Genomic DNA, 13899 nt, shown 5'->3' on the forward strand with positions numbered 1-13899 from the left:
TCATAAGGATCTTTTCAAGGTCAATGCAGATCCAATAAGTAATAATGCTACATCTGCATTTTTCTACGTACTGTCTATCTACTTTTTCTATTTATGTCCACTACTTTGTGACTGTCTTACCTGAGAGGTCGGTGAGATGGGTAGAGGACCTTCTGCTTCGGTCTTAACCTTTGATCTCTTTGTAGTAAGTGGGTTGACTGTGCTGCTCACTGCTGGGTCTCCACTGGCATTCTGAAAGACAGACAAGAAGACAGACAGTGTTGATATTGTATCAATCACATGATTTTCTGAATGACTTTATGAAGCAGAAGAGGAGGAAGAATAATGTGGTCCTTTTACCATTCATACATTCTGTGTATGCCAACCACTCATTCATAATCTATCAGTGAATCCTTCCATTAATCCTAACGCACACCAACCCACCCATGTAGCCATTAGTCCTCCCACATGTTCACTTATTAATTTAACCATTCATTCCATTTATTAAACCCCTCAGTCAGACACTACTGCTTTCCACACAGTCATCACAGAGAGCGTCTGAGGGGAATCAGATAGCAAAGTCACAGAGATATCATGCAATTGTTTTTGGCTCTGCAATAGGCTGCAAAGAGATGTGAGGAGTAACGGTTGCGCCAGGCACCATGGCCCATAAGTCAGACTAGGACCTGCCGCCGAGACTAAACAGTTTAGACTGCTTTATGATCGCCAAAGCCACGAGAAAATATGAAAGAAGAGGAGTTATTACCCTCGGTACAGAGTGGGGAGGAGGCAGGGTCGGGGGTTGGGGAGCGAAGGGGCTTTGATCTGCCAACAGATTCTGAGCAAGACAGAAAGACTCAGAAGGCCTGTTGAAGCTCTAATGGAAATGAAAAGAAAGGAAAGATATAAATGAGTGTATGTGTGTGGATTGAGGTTCATTGGAGAGGGTCCAACATAGGAGGGGGGTCTCCTAATCCCACCCAGACTCTACAATGAAGTTGAGCATTTCTGGGGGCCTCAATGATTCATTCAGTGGCTGGAAACCAAAAAGGAAATATGGTTCTGATCACCGTTGAAATGAAGCTAAATGTGTGTTTGTGTACGTGTATGAATGGGGGGATAGAAAGTATCTACTCCTGGATACTGTTGGTGTGTGTTAATAGACACTGTGCTGAAACAGAGCTAGAGGCAGCTGATAGCAGCATGAGGTGGAGTGATTCACTGAGTGGGAAGTTTACATAACGAGTGGCTGTGGTGTATACAGTAGACTGATAAAGAGAGACAGAGGAGACAGTAGGAAGTAAGACAGATGGAACTGGGAGGGAGTCTCCTGCATATTTTCGACCTGACACAATTTACAAAAAATGCTCTGTTCACGACAACTTGTACATTCAGGCTACATTTACTGCACAATCCTTCCCTCTGTTCTGAATAAGTGCCAAAACAACTGGTCAATTAGGTGATCAACATTAAGTTTTGATAATAAAATGATGAAAGTCATGTATGGAGCAGAACATGTCTTACATGCTGCTTCCAAGCTAAGTGAAATGACAGTTCAGTCCGATTATGAGGCTATGGCATGCCACGCCTTTCCAGATTTATAAGTGATATCTGTCATATGAAAGGTAAAAATCATCTATATGGTAGCAGGGGTTATTTGAGTCTTCATCTACCCCTCGCATACGGATTAATATGAATGGAATCAGATGCTGGACAGAGAAGAGGTATATGCCCCCATTCCTACCTGGTTTGCCTCAGAGTTGGAGCTGTTGTGGGAGGTGGACAAAGGCGAAGCAGTGAGGGGGTGCTGGCGAGCAGAGAAAGAGGATGGTGACGGCTGAATGAGAGGAGGCGTGTGGCCGAAGGCGTTGAGACCCCTCTGCTGGGACAACAGCTGCTGGTACGCCACTGGGTTGATGGGATGAGGGAAGCTGAACGAGGGGCTGAGCAAGAGGGAAAAGCAAACACAACAAAGAGTTTTGTCAACTGGTTAGTGTTCAAGTTAAACCACAGTAGAAACAGTTCACATTTCTATTAATGCAACTACATTTCTATAAATTAAAAAAATGTTGATCACTGTCAAAGGTAATCATTAGATGTTAGTAAAAGACAATTACTGAACAAGATATTTAGGAATTTCTTAAGTAGCTTTACTGGATAATATAAAGAAATTAGACCTGAGGTCACAGATACAATCTAAACCGATGCCTTTCAGTGTCTATCTGCCTGTAAATGTGTGTACACTTGCGAGTGAGCATTTGTGACATATGTACGCATGGGCTCTGTCTACATACCTGATCCCTCCGACTGACAGGTGCCCATAGGAGCTGCTAGCAGCTGAGCTGGAGCGGGAGTTGTTGATGTAGGCCACTAGGGAGTTGGGCGAGGTGCGGATCATGGTCTGTAGGTCAATGCTGGCATCTGACAACGGAGAGATAGACAGTGCCCTCTTCCTGCTCACCCGGGGCGTCAACCGTGGGCTGGAAAAACGTGACACTGGACACAAAGACACAGTAGAAGTGTCATCCATTGTAGCTTTGCTACCTCAATGCACAACTTTGAAAGCAATCAACTGCTTTTACACAAATGTATATTTGATACAGTATCTTATGTGCAGTATTTAGAGTCTTTCAGACTGCTGTCAGGTCTCACATTAATTAGACCGAACCAATGTGAAAATTCCCTGCACTTCCATTAAAGCCCCACATGGCCTCGATAGAAACCAGCATTTATCCTGGCCCATATTTGAAGAAACATTTAGCCCAAAGCATTCTAGTGGAGGTCATAGCCATGCTAAGCTACACCCTATCTCCTGCATCTCTCTCACACACACACACACACACACACACGCTGCTCCCCTATTTAACATTCGCATCCTCTTATGCATAATGAATCGCCCCCAATCATTCTCAGTAATTACCGTGATAGCAATCTCTTTCAGACCGCTGTACTTGGGCGAGTTAAAAGGAGGCAATTTAAACAAATTGATCTCAGAATACCATTAAAAAAGAACAAGGCTGACTCACAAAGGTAGGGTTCATGGCCTCCTGCTAGACCTGGTTTTTGCACTATTTTTTTTATTCTTGTAGAAAACATCACGTTGGGTGGGGGGGGGGGGGGGGGGGGGGTGACTACTTTCCCATGAACTTGAAGAGAGAGCTGTTTGTTTTTCCATACATACTGATAGTCCATCACTCGTGTTAATTCAATTTCATTTTTTACATTTCTGAGGCGTGTAGCTCCCACTCCCATAAAGACACAGAGAGAGATCACTAGTTGGGATCAACAGGTGCTGCTTTGCCATGTGAGGGGCCAGAGAGCAGGGCTGGTGTCTGTTTGTGCACATGTGTAATTAGGTCTTACAGCGGACATCATCAGAGGTGCGAGAGGCAGGAAACTCATAATAGGCCCATCACAACACACCTAAGCACATGCACAGTGACCTAACATACACACACACACACAAGCTGCATGTCAGCTCCACTGCTGTCAATATGTTGCCAATCCCCTAGTCTTTGCTGGTGAAACTCACAGGCCCTCAGGCCAAATGAATCCAGGCACCGCCATAATCACCATGCCAGACTTGCAGCCATAAACCAGGGTCTTACTTCCAAAACTATTATGTTTGGAGGTGGCAAGTCGTAAAGCAGAGGCGTATGCACTTAGTTAAAAGGCCCCTGGGAACTTCAGACGGCAGACAACAGTAGTTGGGGGCCTGAAAAGAAAAGAAGAAAAAAAAAACTGGTAGATGATAGAGACGTGTATGAAAGAGCTGGCAAACACAACAAACGGTCCCCAGGAATGCGCCTCTTTAGGGCTAATAAATAAATGTGTCATCTTTCGTTAGCCACATAGAGGGAGGGAGTGGAGTAAGGGAGGGAGGCGGGAGGAGAGAAATGCAAAAAATGTAGAGGGTGGAGAAGCAGGCGATCCCCTTCTTGGGAACATGGATTATTATGAATGAGGGTTTCATTCTGATAAACTTCTCATTGCTCCACATGGGCCGTGCAGCTGCAAGCATTTGCTGTTTTGTGCAGCGAGGCGAGCTTGCTGTCTTGCCAACATATTTAATGGGAGATAAGTTTATTAATGTTCCCCTTTATAAAGCAGGAAACAGGCCTCACAACCTGGTGGCTCGGTAGCCTGGCGCCTGCCTCACCCTTCTGGGCACTGTGCCCAAAACACCGCCCTCAGCCTCCATCTTCAAACCACCTACTCAACCTATACATTTACCTCAGCTCGGAAGAATTCTTAACGCCTCCAGCAACAAAGCTTGGACGTGTATTAGGTCCAGTCTTCTACTGCTAAGGTGCGGACAAACTAGATTTGTTTAGCTCTATCTTGTTCCAGTAGATGTCCTTGGTCTAACCTCATTTTACCTGAAATAAATTTCACATACACACGTGGACACACAACTCTCACTACTTGGTAGAGGAGTGTTTTATAGGTGGTGGTTATAATTGAAAGGGTGAGCAAGTTCCGGCAGGGAGTGAGAAAACAGATGTTGCACAGGCAGTGTAGCGGTGCAGCAGTGTGTGGTAATATGACGTGTGTTTTTGTGTATGCATGTGAGTGTGTGTCTGTTGTATGTGTATGTGTGCTTTGAGGACTGGTTGTAATTGTGGGATCTGGATTTATATAGAGAGTCATAATTACAGACACTCCAGTGCACACTGATACAGTAAAAAAGAAATTATATACAGTATCTATATTTATGTATAGTTCTTATGTGTCACCTTAGGGACAAAAATTGAGGTCCTCATGGGCAGAGACTGCTTTTTGAGGGTTACAGCTCAGAATTAGGTTTAGGTGGAAATTAGGGTAAGGGGCTAGGAATGCATTATGTCAAGTAGAGTCCCCACAAGGATAGTGGAACAAGAATGTGAGTGCAAGGATGAGCGTGAGGAGTGTGTGCGTCTGTGAGTGAGTTTGTGTGCGATTATTTTAAGTATTTGCCTGTGCTGTTTTGTCTGAAATGGCTTTGTAGAAAATGAAAACACTTTAATTGGAGGGTTGTACTAATCCCCAGAAGGCCAGTGCTCACCCCGGGGACACAGAGGGTCACCATAAGGCTCTGTAAACAACTGGTATGTGGCCTTCATCTATCTCATCTAAAAACTAGAACGGTTGCCTCGTGGTTGCTCTCCTCCAGCAACTAATGACACTGCAGTTTACATCCATGTCTGTTTAGACTCATATATGTAATAAAGACTTTGAAAAAGTTGTTTAAAAGGTATTAAGTGTATATGCAGAACTTTACAGTGTCTCAGTGAAGCTGAACTATGACCTTTTGGGTATAAAATGTCTTCACCTCATCATTTTATCCTTCCAGACATTTGAGTCAAATAATGATTAGTGTAGTAAATTAGTGAATTCTTGGGTTATGGCCAAAAATGTGTTTTGTGACCCTGATCTTTGACCTTTGACCACCACAATCAGTCCATCCTTAGGTCCACGCTTGGATGGATGGACAACTCAAAAACATAATGCCTCCAGGCTACAGCTGTCAGTTAGCGTGGGTACAATTTTTCTGGAGGTAAGAAAATAAAATCTGAAACTTACAACGTCAGATTTATTCATATCTATGAATGAATGCAGTTGCATTTTTCACTTCTCTGAGAATTCAGTGGCCTGTTTTTGAGTTCAGGGAGACAGTAGAGTTACGCTAACAACAGAATGATGAGCAGTCTGAGTTGGACCGCTGCTGAGCTGAATACAGAAACAGCGCCAGCAGCTCAGCTCAGCGCCAATACCTCTTCAGACATGTTTTGAGAAATGCAAACCTTATAATATCCTTGAATGTGTGAACAAACTGTCCCTGCAAACAGGAAAATGTGCTTGAGTTTACTGGGGAAAAAAATGGCAGCATCTTCTCTGAGTGAGCATGGAAAACAGAGCCAAGCCAAGAGGGTGCATGAAGTCTTGCTGTTTTATGGGTTTATGGTATTTTATTCTAAGGGTTGGAGACATTTACTGTACAGCAACCTTCTCCTCCTTTGATGTTCTTGTAAAGGATTTATGTTTAAATAGTTTAATGTTGGATTGATGCAAGTGTGCAGTTTAACCCCAACTTTGGATGAGGATTTTTTTGTATACCCACCTTTCTAAACATAGCCAGTGATGTGTTATCAGTGTCCATGTTGCAGAGAAAGGCTGTAGCCAATGATGATACAATCTTTCATGTAATCAGTGGTGCACATGAGACTTCTGCTCCCTGACTTCAGCTTTAAGGGCAGCGTAGCCTGTGTATTGTTCCAAAACTGCATCCAGGATAAACATGAGGAGGCAAAGTCCCTTTCCTTCCCTCTCTGTCCTTCCAGTAACTCATGAGTTTTTGGAGGGATATGAAATGGACTAGTACAGTTTCGTGTGTACAGTGTACAGTGTCATCGTGTGTCAATTAGATACTTAAGTGGAGTTACGCACCAATAACTCCATAATGCCTCCTATATGTTAGCTTCAGTGTGAATCTGGTTTTTAGGTTTTCAGTTCTCTTCCAAAAATGGCCTCTAAAATTCAAAAAATGACCTATGTTTATTTACTCAGGGGACAAAATCAGTCAGCAAAATGCCCATGTCCAGAGCAGCTGGCCTCTGTGGATGCTCTTTGGCTTGTCCACCTCGACCTTGTCAAGACTCAAGCTAGAGCTGCTCTATGCTGGGCAGCCCCCCCCCCTCCCCCCGCACCACACCACAACCTGAGTTTGTGCCAGCAGGACCCCATGCCTCCACAGCTTCAGCCAGCCTAGCCAACCCCCGCGCCCCCCCCACCTCCAACCCCTCCCGGGCCGGAGTGGGAGAATGTTTATTTTCCTTGCTAAATCTCACTAATACTAACACTGCAAATTTTATTAGCAAGGGAGCTCACACTGAATCCTCTTTGAGCCCCCAGTGTCCAGCCCAAAGCCGCCGTTGTGTTTGTCAGTGTGTTTATGCACACACTTCCACCCATGTGCTCATGAACCAACATATAGTTAAGTGTTTGTGTATGCTGTCTGAGGGGACCAAACCCCCTCTCCCAACCTCCTCACTCTTCACCACCACACTAGTACACAAATCTATCTCCCTCTCTCCTTCTGCTGCATCAGCACTGAAATCTCTTTTTTCTCAGGATGGCAGACATTTACTTTGGCTGCTGCTTTTGTCGTGGGAGCGTCGGTGTTTTCCCGCAAGCCACTCTGATATTCCTCTGCCCACCCACCCCTTACATACCTGCTCGCTCATATACAAACAGTCCTCTGAATGCCTCCCAATGTGAAATAGCCTAATGTTGCTTTATTTACACTTACAGCAGTGGTGGTGTATCAGTACTAATGCTAATCCTAATAAGATGACTTTTAATTAGGGAACAAATTTTTTTTTACTGTACAATATGGTGGGAAATATGGCTTAGTTTATCCTCAGTCCTGCCTAATGATGGAAAGATCTCTCTTATCAGAAAAAAGTAATGTTTTCCTATATTCAGCCAAGACAATTTTGGCCTTTTATGGTATCAAGAAACAAACCTTTGAACACACAGGGGTCATTTAACACAGACTCCTGCCTGAATTTGCTCCTAGGGGCAAGTGTAATAGTCTGATCCAACAGACATGGGGCACTGGGAATACACGCGACCACTGGAACCGACAACTGCTTGTTTTATTCCACGAAGTCTTAACTGACTCAGCATCTGGGATGCCTTATAACGCCTTAACAGATCTTGTCAGATTTTTTTTTTTTTTTTTTTGCCTTCTCTGCAGAGTTTTTAGCTTCTGTGATGTGCTCCATTGTAGAGGCGGTGAAGTGAAAGTGAAAGGATGTTGTTGATGCAGTCTGTCCTTGGCATTTCCTTCCCAGTCACCTCTGTACAATATACAAGTCTATATGCAAGACTGGTTGGGGTCCAGTCATATATCTCAGGAAAGTAATGGCATAAATCTATGATTCTATAATCACCTAATCTGACACAGTGAGCTACTCAAAAGGCAAAATATTGTGCACTCCGGCCCTGGCATTAATCCTCCATTTATCACATCCTTTGTATGTTAATGAGCATGCCCAGCATCAGAAATTTTCAAGTCTTAAGGACATCAACTGTGTTTTTGTGCATAGACAACAACTTTAGCACTTTCAAAATAAGTCCAAAAATCATCTATTTCAGAAGCTTCCTAGGAACAAGTACTAGCATCTTGAAACAAGTCTCATACATATGTGATTCAAGACTGCTGGCCACTTTTACTTTTTGATGGTACTTAATTCAATGACTTGATATGGATATTTTTTTTAAGAATGTGTTTTCGGATGGAGATGTATTTTTGTTGTTATAACCCAGTCTGCTCCTCCCAGTCTCCATGTCCTTCTCACCAGATAAGGACAGTGATTAATGTGAAAAAAAAAACACACCACTAACACGTAATGCTGACTTACATGAGCGGCTATGAGTTTCACCCAGTCTGCTGGTAACACCATCACAGCAGCATTTATTGAATCTCATCTTCCTCATGTACTGGAGATAAATTCTTGTGTTTTAAGTGTCTGGCTTGAGGTGTACCCAGCAGTAAATCCTAAAATTTCACAAGTGAACCAGTAAGACCTGTAGGCATGTCAAAAAAAAAACTCTTTACTGACGCATGTGTTCACAACTTTTCCACCAGCACACTTCTCACAGCAGTGCTCAGTGTTTCGCGGTTCAGCTGTAAGACCTGCAATTCACTTATCCAGAGGGGAAAACAGTGAGAGAGAGGGAGGTGGGTGAGAAGCCATACTGAGGGTTCACTGAGGGCTCCCAGTTCTTGCGGTGGGTCTGCTGAATACTAGTGCATAAATTGATTTTTATTATGGGTTTTATCTGCACTGCCATCCAAAACTAACATTAAGGGATGAAGCACATATTTGCCACCTCTGCCACTACTCCTCCTCCCACGCTCTGGCAGTAAATAAGGTCTTTGATTCCGGCCAAGGCTGCCCGCGATGACCATTAGTTGGCTGCCTCAGTCAATATGGGTCCTGTGTCTGGAGGCTGCAATGGAAGAGCCTCCAGACTGGCAGAGTGGCCCAAACCTGACCACATCACTCCTAGCACGGTAGAACACTAAATAAAAGCTGCTGGAATGGTGGCAGCAAGTGCGGACGATGCGTTAGAGCAGGCGGTCGGGGTGAGGGAGGTGGGGGTTGTGGCTATTTGAGCAAACAACTTCCCCAAACAAGTGCGGGCAAGGCAGCACAGCGGCGGTCACTGAGGTGGTTGGAGGTGGAGAAGAAAAAGGGGGAGGAGGGAGGAGAAAGAGGTGGTCTACAGTTTCTGCAAGGCCCCTATCCCTACCTCACCCTTCCCTTTCAGCACCACTGTGTTTAACTAAGTGATTGAGGTAATTAAAAAGATTAATTGCAAAGCGATCCCGTATCTGATTCAGTTTTTTCTCTTGCTTTCCTACCTGTGCGTGAGGATGCCTGCATTAGTGTCATGCAGTGACTTTGGAGAGTGTGACGCTGCAGCGGTGAAAGCAGTGGGGCTGTTTTTTTTTCTTTTTTTTGTTTTTATTTCTGGGTGGGTGGTTTTATGCAATGAAAAGAAAAAAAGAGTGAGGGCTCCTGGAGCAGCATGGCCGTCAGTGCCAAGGGGAGTATTTGATTATCAGGCATCGAATAGGCTGACTTTCATGGATAGTTTTCCACTCTGTGCACTTTCTATTCCCCATTCATAAGGGCTGAAAGTTTCTTGGATGCGTTTTGCTGCTGAAATCAAATGTCTATTCTGGTGCCTGACCGTCATTTTGATAGAAGGCCGAGGTTCTAACTGGCATGAAAGAACAGGCTGGTCTCTGTGAGTTTGTGTGCAAACACATGTACGAGTTTTTCTGAGCATTTGCCTGCCTATTTGCCTGGCTGTTAAAGTATTTGTGTGCCAGTGTGTAGATGTGATTGTGTTCCTGCATCATCCCTGTCATTAAGTGGACAGTGCATGCAGCCCATGAGGGTTAATCCCTGCCTTAACAGCTTGACACAGAAACAGAGCAGAGACGAAGGTCTCAGGGTTAAACTCCTCCGCCTCATACTGCCAAATTCTCTCCATGCTGCCCTCTTTATAGTTACTCTGGATTTCTTTTGTGGGATGTTACCCATAATAACAGTACAAACGCACCTGAAGCACCACCAAAACGAGAGACTCTAAGGTAATGTGTTTTTACGAGCTCCTGGCCCTGGGACTTTTAATGTTTCTGCACCCCCTATCCCTGAACAAGCTGCGGCCCCCATGCTACACTTAAGTCCAAAAAGGTAGCTTTGATGTGGTGAACTCTTCCACTAAAAAGCCTCAAGAAGAAGAATAAGTGGATGGTATCAACATGCCTGCTGCTGAGAACAAAGGCTAAGATAGCTGTTAAGTTTGGCTGTTACTCTTCCACCTTGGATGAAAGACACAGTGCTTTGGTATTACTGAGATGGGAATTTGATTAAAAAAAAAAAAAAAAATTCTGACATTAAAATAACACACTGACAAATCACGTTGGTAATTTATTATGTTTTTCCAAGTTCTGCTTTGGATCTGCTTTGAGGTTTAAGGTTTTCAGTTTACTTGGATTCTCTAATCTCTCCAAGGCTAACAAATCTCTTGGATCTACTGTCTCTCCTTTCAGGAGCAGGCTTTTCACTTTTAACTGGCAATGACTGTTACCTTTGCCAGTTAAAATGACAAACATCAGCAGTGGCAAATCACATCAGCTCTATTTAACATGAATGCCAGTAAGTTGCTCAAAGGCCAGACTAAAACTATGCTCATGTGTAGGTTAGCCAAAACCCTGCAAGCCAGTACTTATTCTCCAAAGATTGTTTTTTTTTTGGGGGGGGGGGGGGGGGGAGAAGTAGAGCTCACAAACACCACTCTACTGTGATTGTGTGTTGCTGCAGCTCAACAAGACCGATAGATTGATCCGTCTTTTCTTTTTCCAGTGGAACAATTTTGCTGATCATTTGTTGTTTCAGGAACTGGAATCTCACAGTGAAACCCTAATACTCTGTGTTTCACTGGGAGCAAAATGTTGAAAGCTAACACTGATTCCATAAGGGATTTAAACTGATTTGAAAAGAGTCGGATAAGATGAACCGATTGGATACTGGATTCAGATTTGAGAAACTGCCATCAAAATCCATCTCTCTAATAATATCATGTGCTATTGAGGCATATATTTTGATTCTAATGTTACAAATAGTAAGTAACTGCACATATCCTGCTACAGCTTACATTTACAGTAAAACATCTTCAGTTGTATAGACGACAACAATGCTTCTCCTCACCATCCATGGGGCTGATGTAGTCCGGTAGATGAGCTGCAGCTGCTGCTGCTGCTGCTGCCGCCGCTGCTGCAGCACTGCTCTGCATCAGCAGGTCACCGTAGGGACTTCGCTGACTGGCACTGGCCATCAGGTGGTAGTACTCTGTGGGGTTGGCCCCCGGTGGAGGAGGGGGGAGACTAAACAGGGCACGGTCCTTCAAATGTTCATGGGTCACTGAAGAAGAAAAGAGGAGATGAGGGAGAGCAGGTTAACTTTTTCTTCTTGAAATAAAAATGTAAGGAATAAAGCCTCAGTGTCTTCTCGTCCTGTAATATGATATGACAGAATTAACAAATCAGGAGATAATTTCTTATCAGAACTGTCACGATAACCCTGCGAGGTGATGCTAAACACAGTTTGACAAGACAGAACAAAATCATTATTTAACATACCCCTTGACAGAATGACAAAAACAAAGACATGAACAGAAAGGTTGTGAATAGGACTTAATGGAGGAGATGAGTGCCCTGCTTTTACATTTGAAGGTTTGTGCTTGCCTGCATGCCCCCGGGGCATGAGGCTCTTGATAAAAGATGTCTGCCGTCTTTGAGGCTTGCTGGGATAATATAATATCTCTAGGGAGTAAAGGAAGCAGAGGGAGAGAAGGAGCGGGGGGTGGGGGTGGCGGGGCTAGAGAGGGAAGACATACCACATTCCTACACTTTTCTGGTGTTGTGTATACATTAAGTTTGACAGACTGAAGTCATACACAAAGTGCAGGTGCCCATAAATGCACACACACACATACACATGCGTGCATGTGCAAAGGTAATATTGACGTAACGTGTGTTAACACCTGCACTCTGTAAAGCCACATTTAAAAGTGTCAGAAACTATAAGAGTGAGAGATGGATTGGTTTTTCTTTTTCCTACTTCCTTCTTTGCCTGTGTCCCCCTTTTCCTCCATTTTCTTCTCTCTCCCCCTCCCTCCCCGCAGTGGGTACGGGTGTGTGGAGGGGACAGGGGCGTGGACCAGTGGTGGTTTAATATGCATGCTGGTTTGAAATGGGGGAAGTGGGGGTTGGTATCACTGGGTGGGGGCCAAGTGGGATATTGGGGAAGCAAAAACCACAGCCTCCCCCACCCTCAGCACACACAGACTCACACACACACACACACACACACACACACACACACATAAGCGCACATATAAACCAAAAATCTGGATCCATCAGAACCTATTAGGCCATGGCTGTGGTAACGGTGCACAGGCAGTGTGTTTTTGCTCCAGCAGCAGTGAACCAGGCGTTTTCCCTTGGTTTCTCCATGGCTGCCAGATCACGTTACCAACACCAGAGAGTAGCATTTTGTGTCTGAAGCTGCTTCCAAACCCTGAACTTTTCTAAGCATTACCCGGAGGAGCTGCATGTGTCAACGCAAATGTCCGGACATTAAACGGACCCTGCTAGCTCTCTAGTGCAAAGTCCTGTGTAATGTCTGATTGAGCTGATGTGTGAACAGAATAGGTAATTGTCTGGAGAATTCACGAGGAACGAGTGGGTGCGTTGATGACATTTCTATCCTGCCTCCTGCACGCAAGTCTGGAGTTCATATGAGAAAATGGCTTGAGTGTTTGTGTGTGTGTGACTTCACTCATGAACACATAGGGTTGACATGAAGTAGCTACACCCCCAGTGGTCCCAGTGAACTCAGACAAAAAGTTACACTGGTAACTTTTTACACTGGTACACAACTCCTGCTTTTATAGATTAATTCCCTTGTTCATTCAGTCTCTACTCCCTACATGTCTATCATAAACACTCTACAGATCACTCTATAGTAGATAGAGATTTTGGACACTATCACTTTCTGTTATGATGAGACAGTTTAGTTACAGGTTCTTGTTTATGCTTTGTCCTGGATACTGCATTAAAGTGCTAAGTCTCAGCTGTAAGTGGTGTAGGTTTAGAAAGAGCTGTGTGAGATATATCCCTTTTAACACAGAGTGCCCAGTCTTTCGGGGTTTGAAAGTAATTCGACAGATAAATAAAATCATCTCATATTTAGTATCCTGTGGAAAATCCTTGAAGATCCAGAAGTCGACCCACAAACATAAGCAGACGCTTAGTATCTTCCCTGGCGACGATCTCCCAGGCCTCTCTGTTTTGGGGTCTCTCTGTCTTCAGTCTGGTCTTCGCACAAGTGGAATACTGCTCAATTGGACTGAGATCAGAAGATTGACTCAGCCAGTTAAACCTATTCCACCTCTTCACCCTGAAAAGCTCTCTGGCTCTTTGCTTTGGCTTTATGTTTAAGATCGTAGTCCTATTGAGTGTTAAACATTGTTCAAGAAGCTTTGATGCAGCATCAGTTAGTGCCACGGTGCCAGTTCTATTGGCAGGTATACATACCCAAGCAGTGAAAACAGATCCACCGCTGTGTTCGACAGATGAGGTGGAGCTTTGGATCATGAGCTGTTCACTTCTCTCCACTCCTCTTTCCATCGTTTTGATAGAGGCTGATTTTTGTCCATTAAACAGTCCATTAAACTTTGTGCCAGAACTCTACTGGTTTCTTTTCTGTTTTTGTGAGCTGCAGTCTGACCTTTCTGTTTTTGTTTACCAGTGGTTTGCATCTTGTGGTGAATCCTCTGAGGTTCTGGTCAAGAGGT

The 13899-nt window shown here is 44.1% G+C and overlaps 1 protein-coding gene across 1 annotated transcript in view; it reads right to left on the minus strand.

Moving 5' to 3' along the window:
• gli2a (GLI family zinc finger 2a) overlaps positions 1-13899 on the minus strand; it is a 77259-nt gene that overhangs the window by 11683 nt on the left and 51677 nt on the right. Inside the window, exons 5-8 of the mRNA XM_041057663.1 lie at positions 11250-11462; positions 2274-2475; positions 1724-1922; positions 121-231 (exon numbers count right to left, since the gene is read on the minus strand). Of these exons, the coding sequence (XP_040913597.1) occupies positions 121-231; positions 1724-1922; positions 2274-2475; positions 11250-11462 (725 nt within the window). The remainder of the gene's footprint in view (positions 1-120; positions 232-1723; positions 1923-2273; positions 2476-11249; positions 11463-13899) is intronic.

Source organism: Toxotes jaculatrix, chromosome 15, assembly GCF_017976425.1.
Source record: "Toxotes jaculatrix isolate fToxJac2 chromosome 15, fToxJac2.pri, whole genome shotgun sequence".
NCBI lineage: Eukaryota > Metazoa > Chordata > Actinopteri > Toxotidae > Toxotes > Toxotes jaculatrix.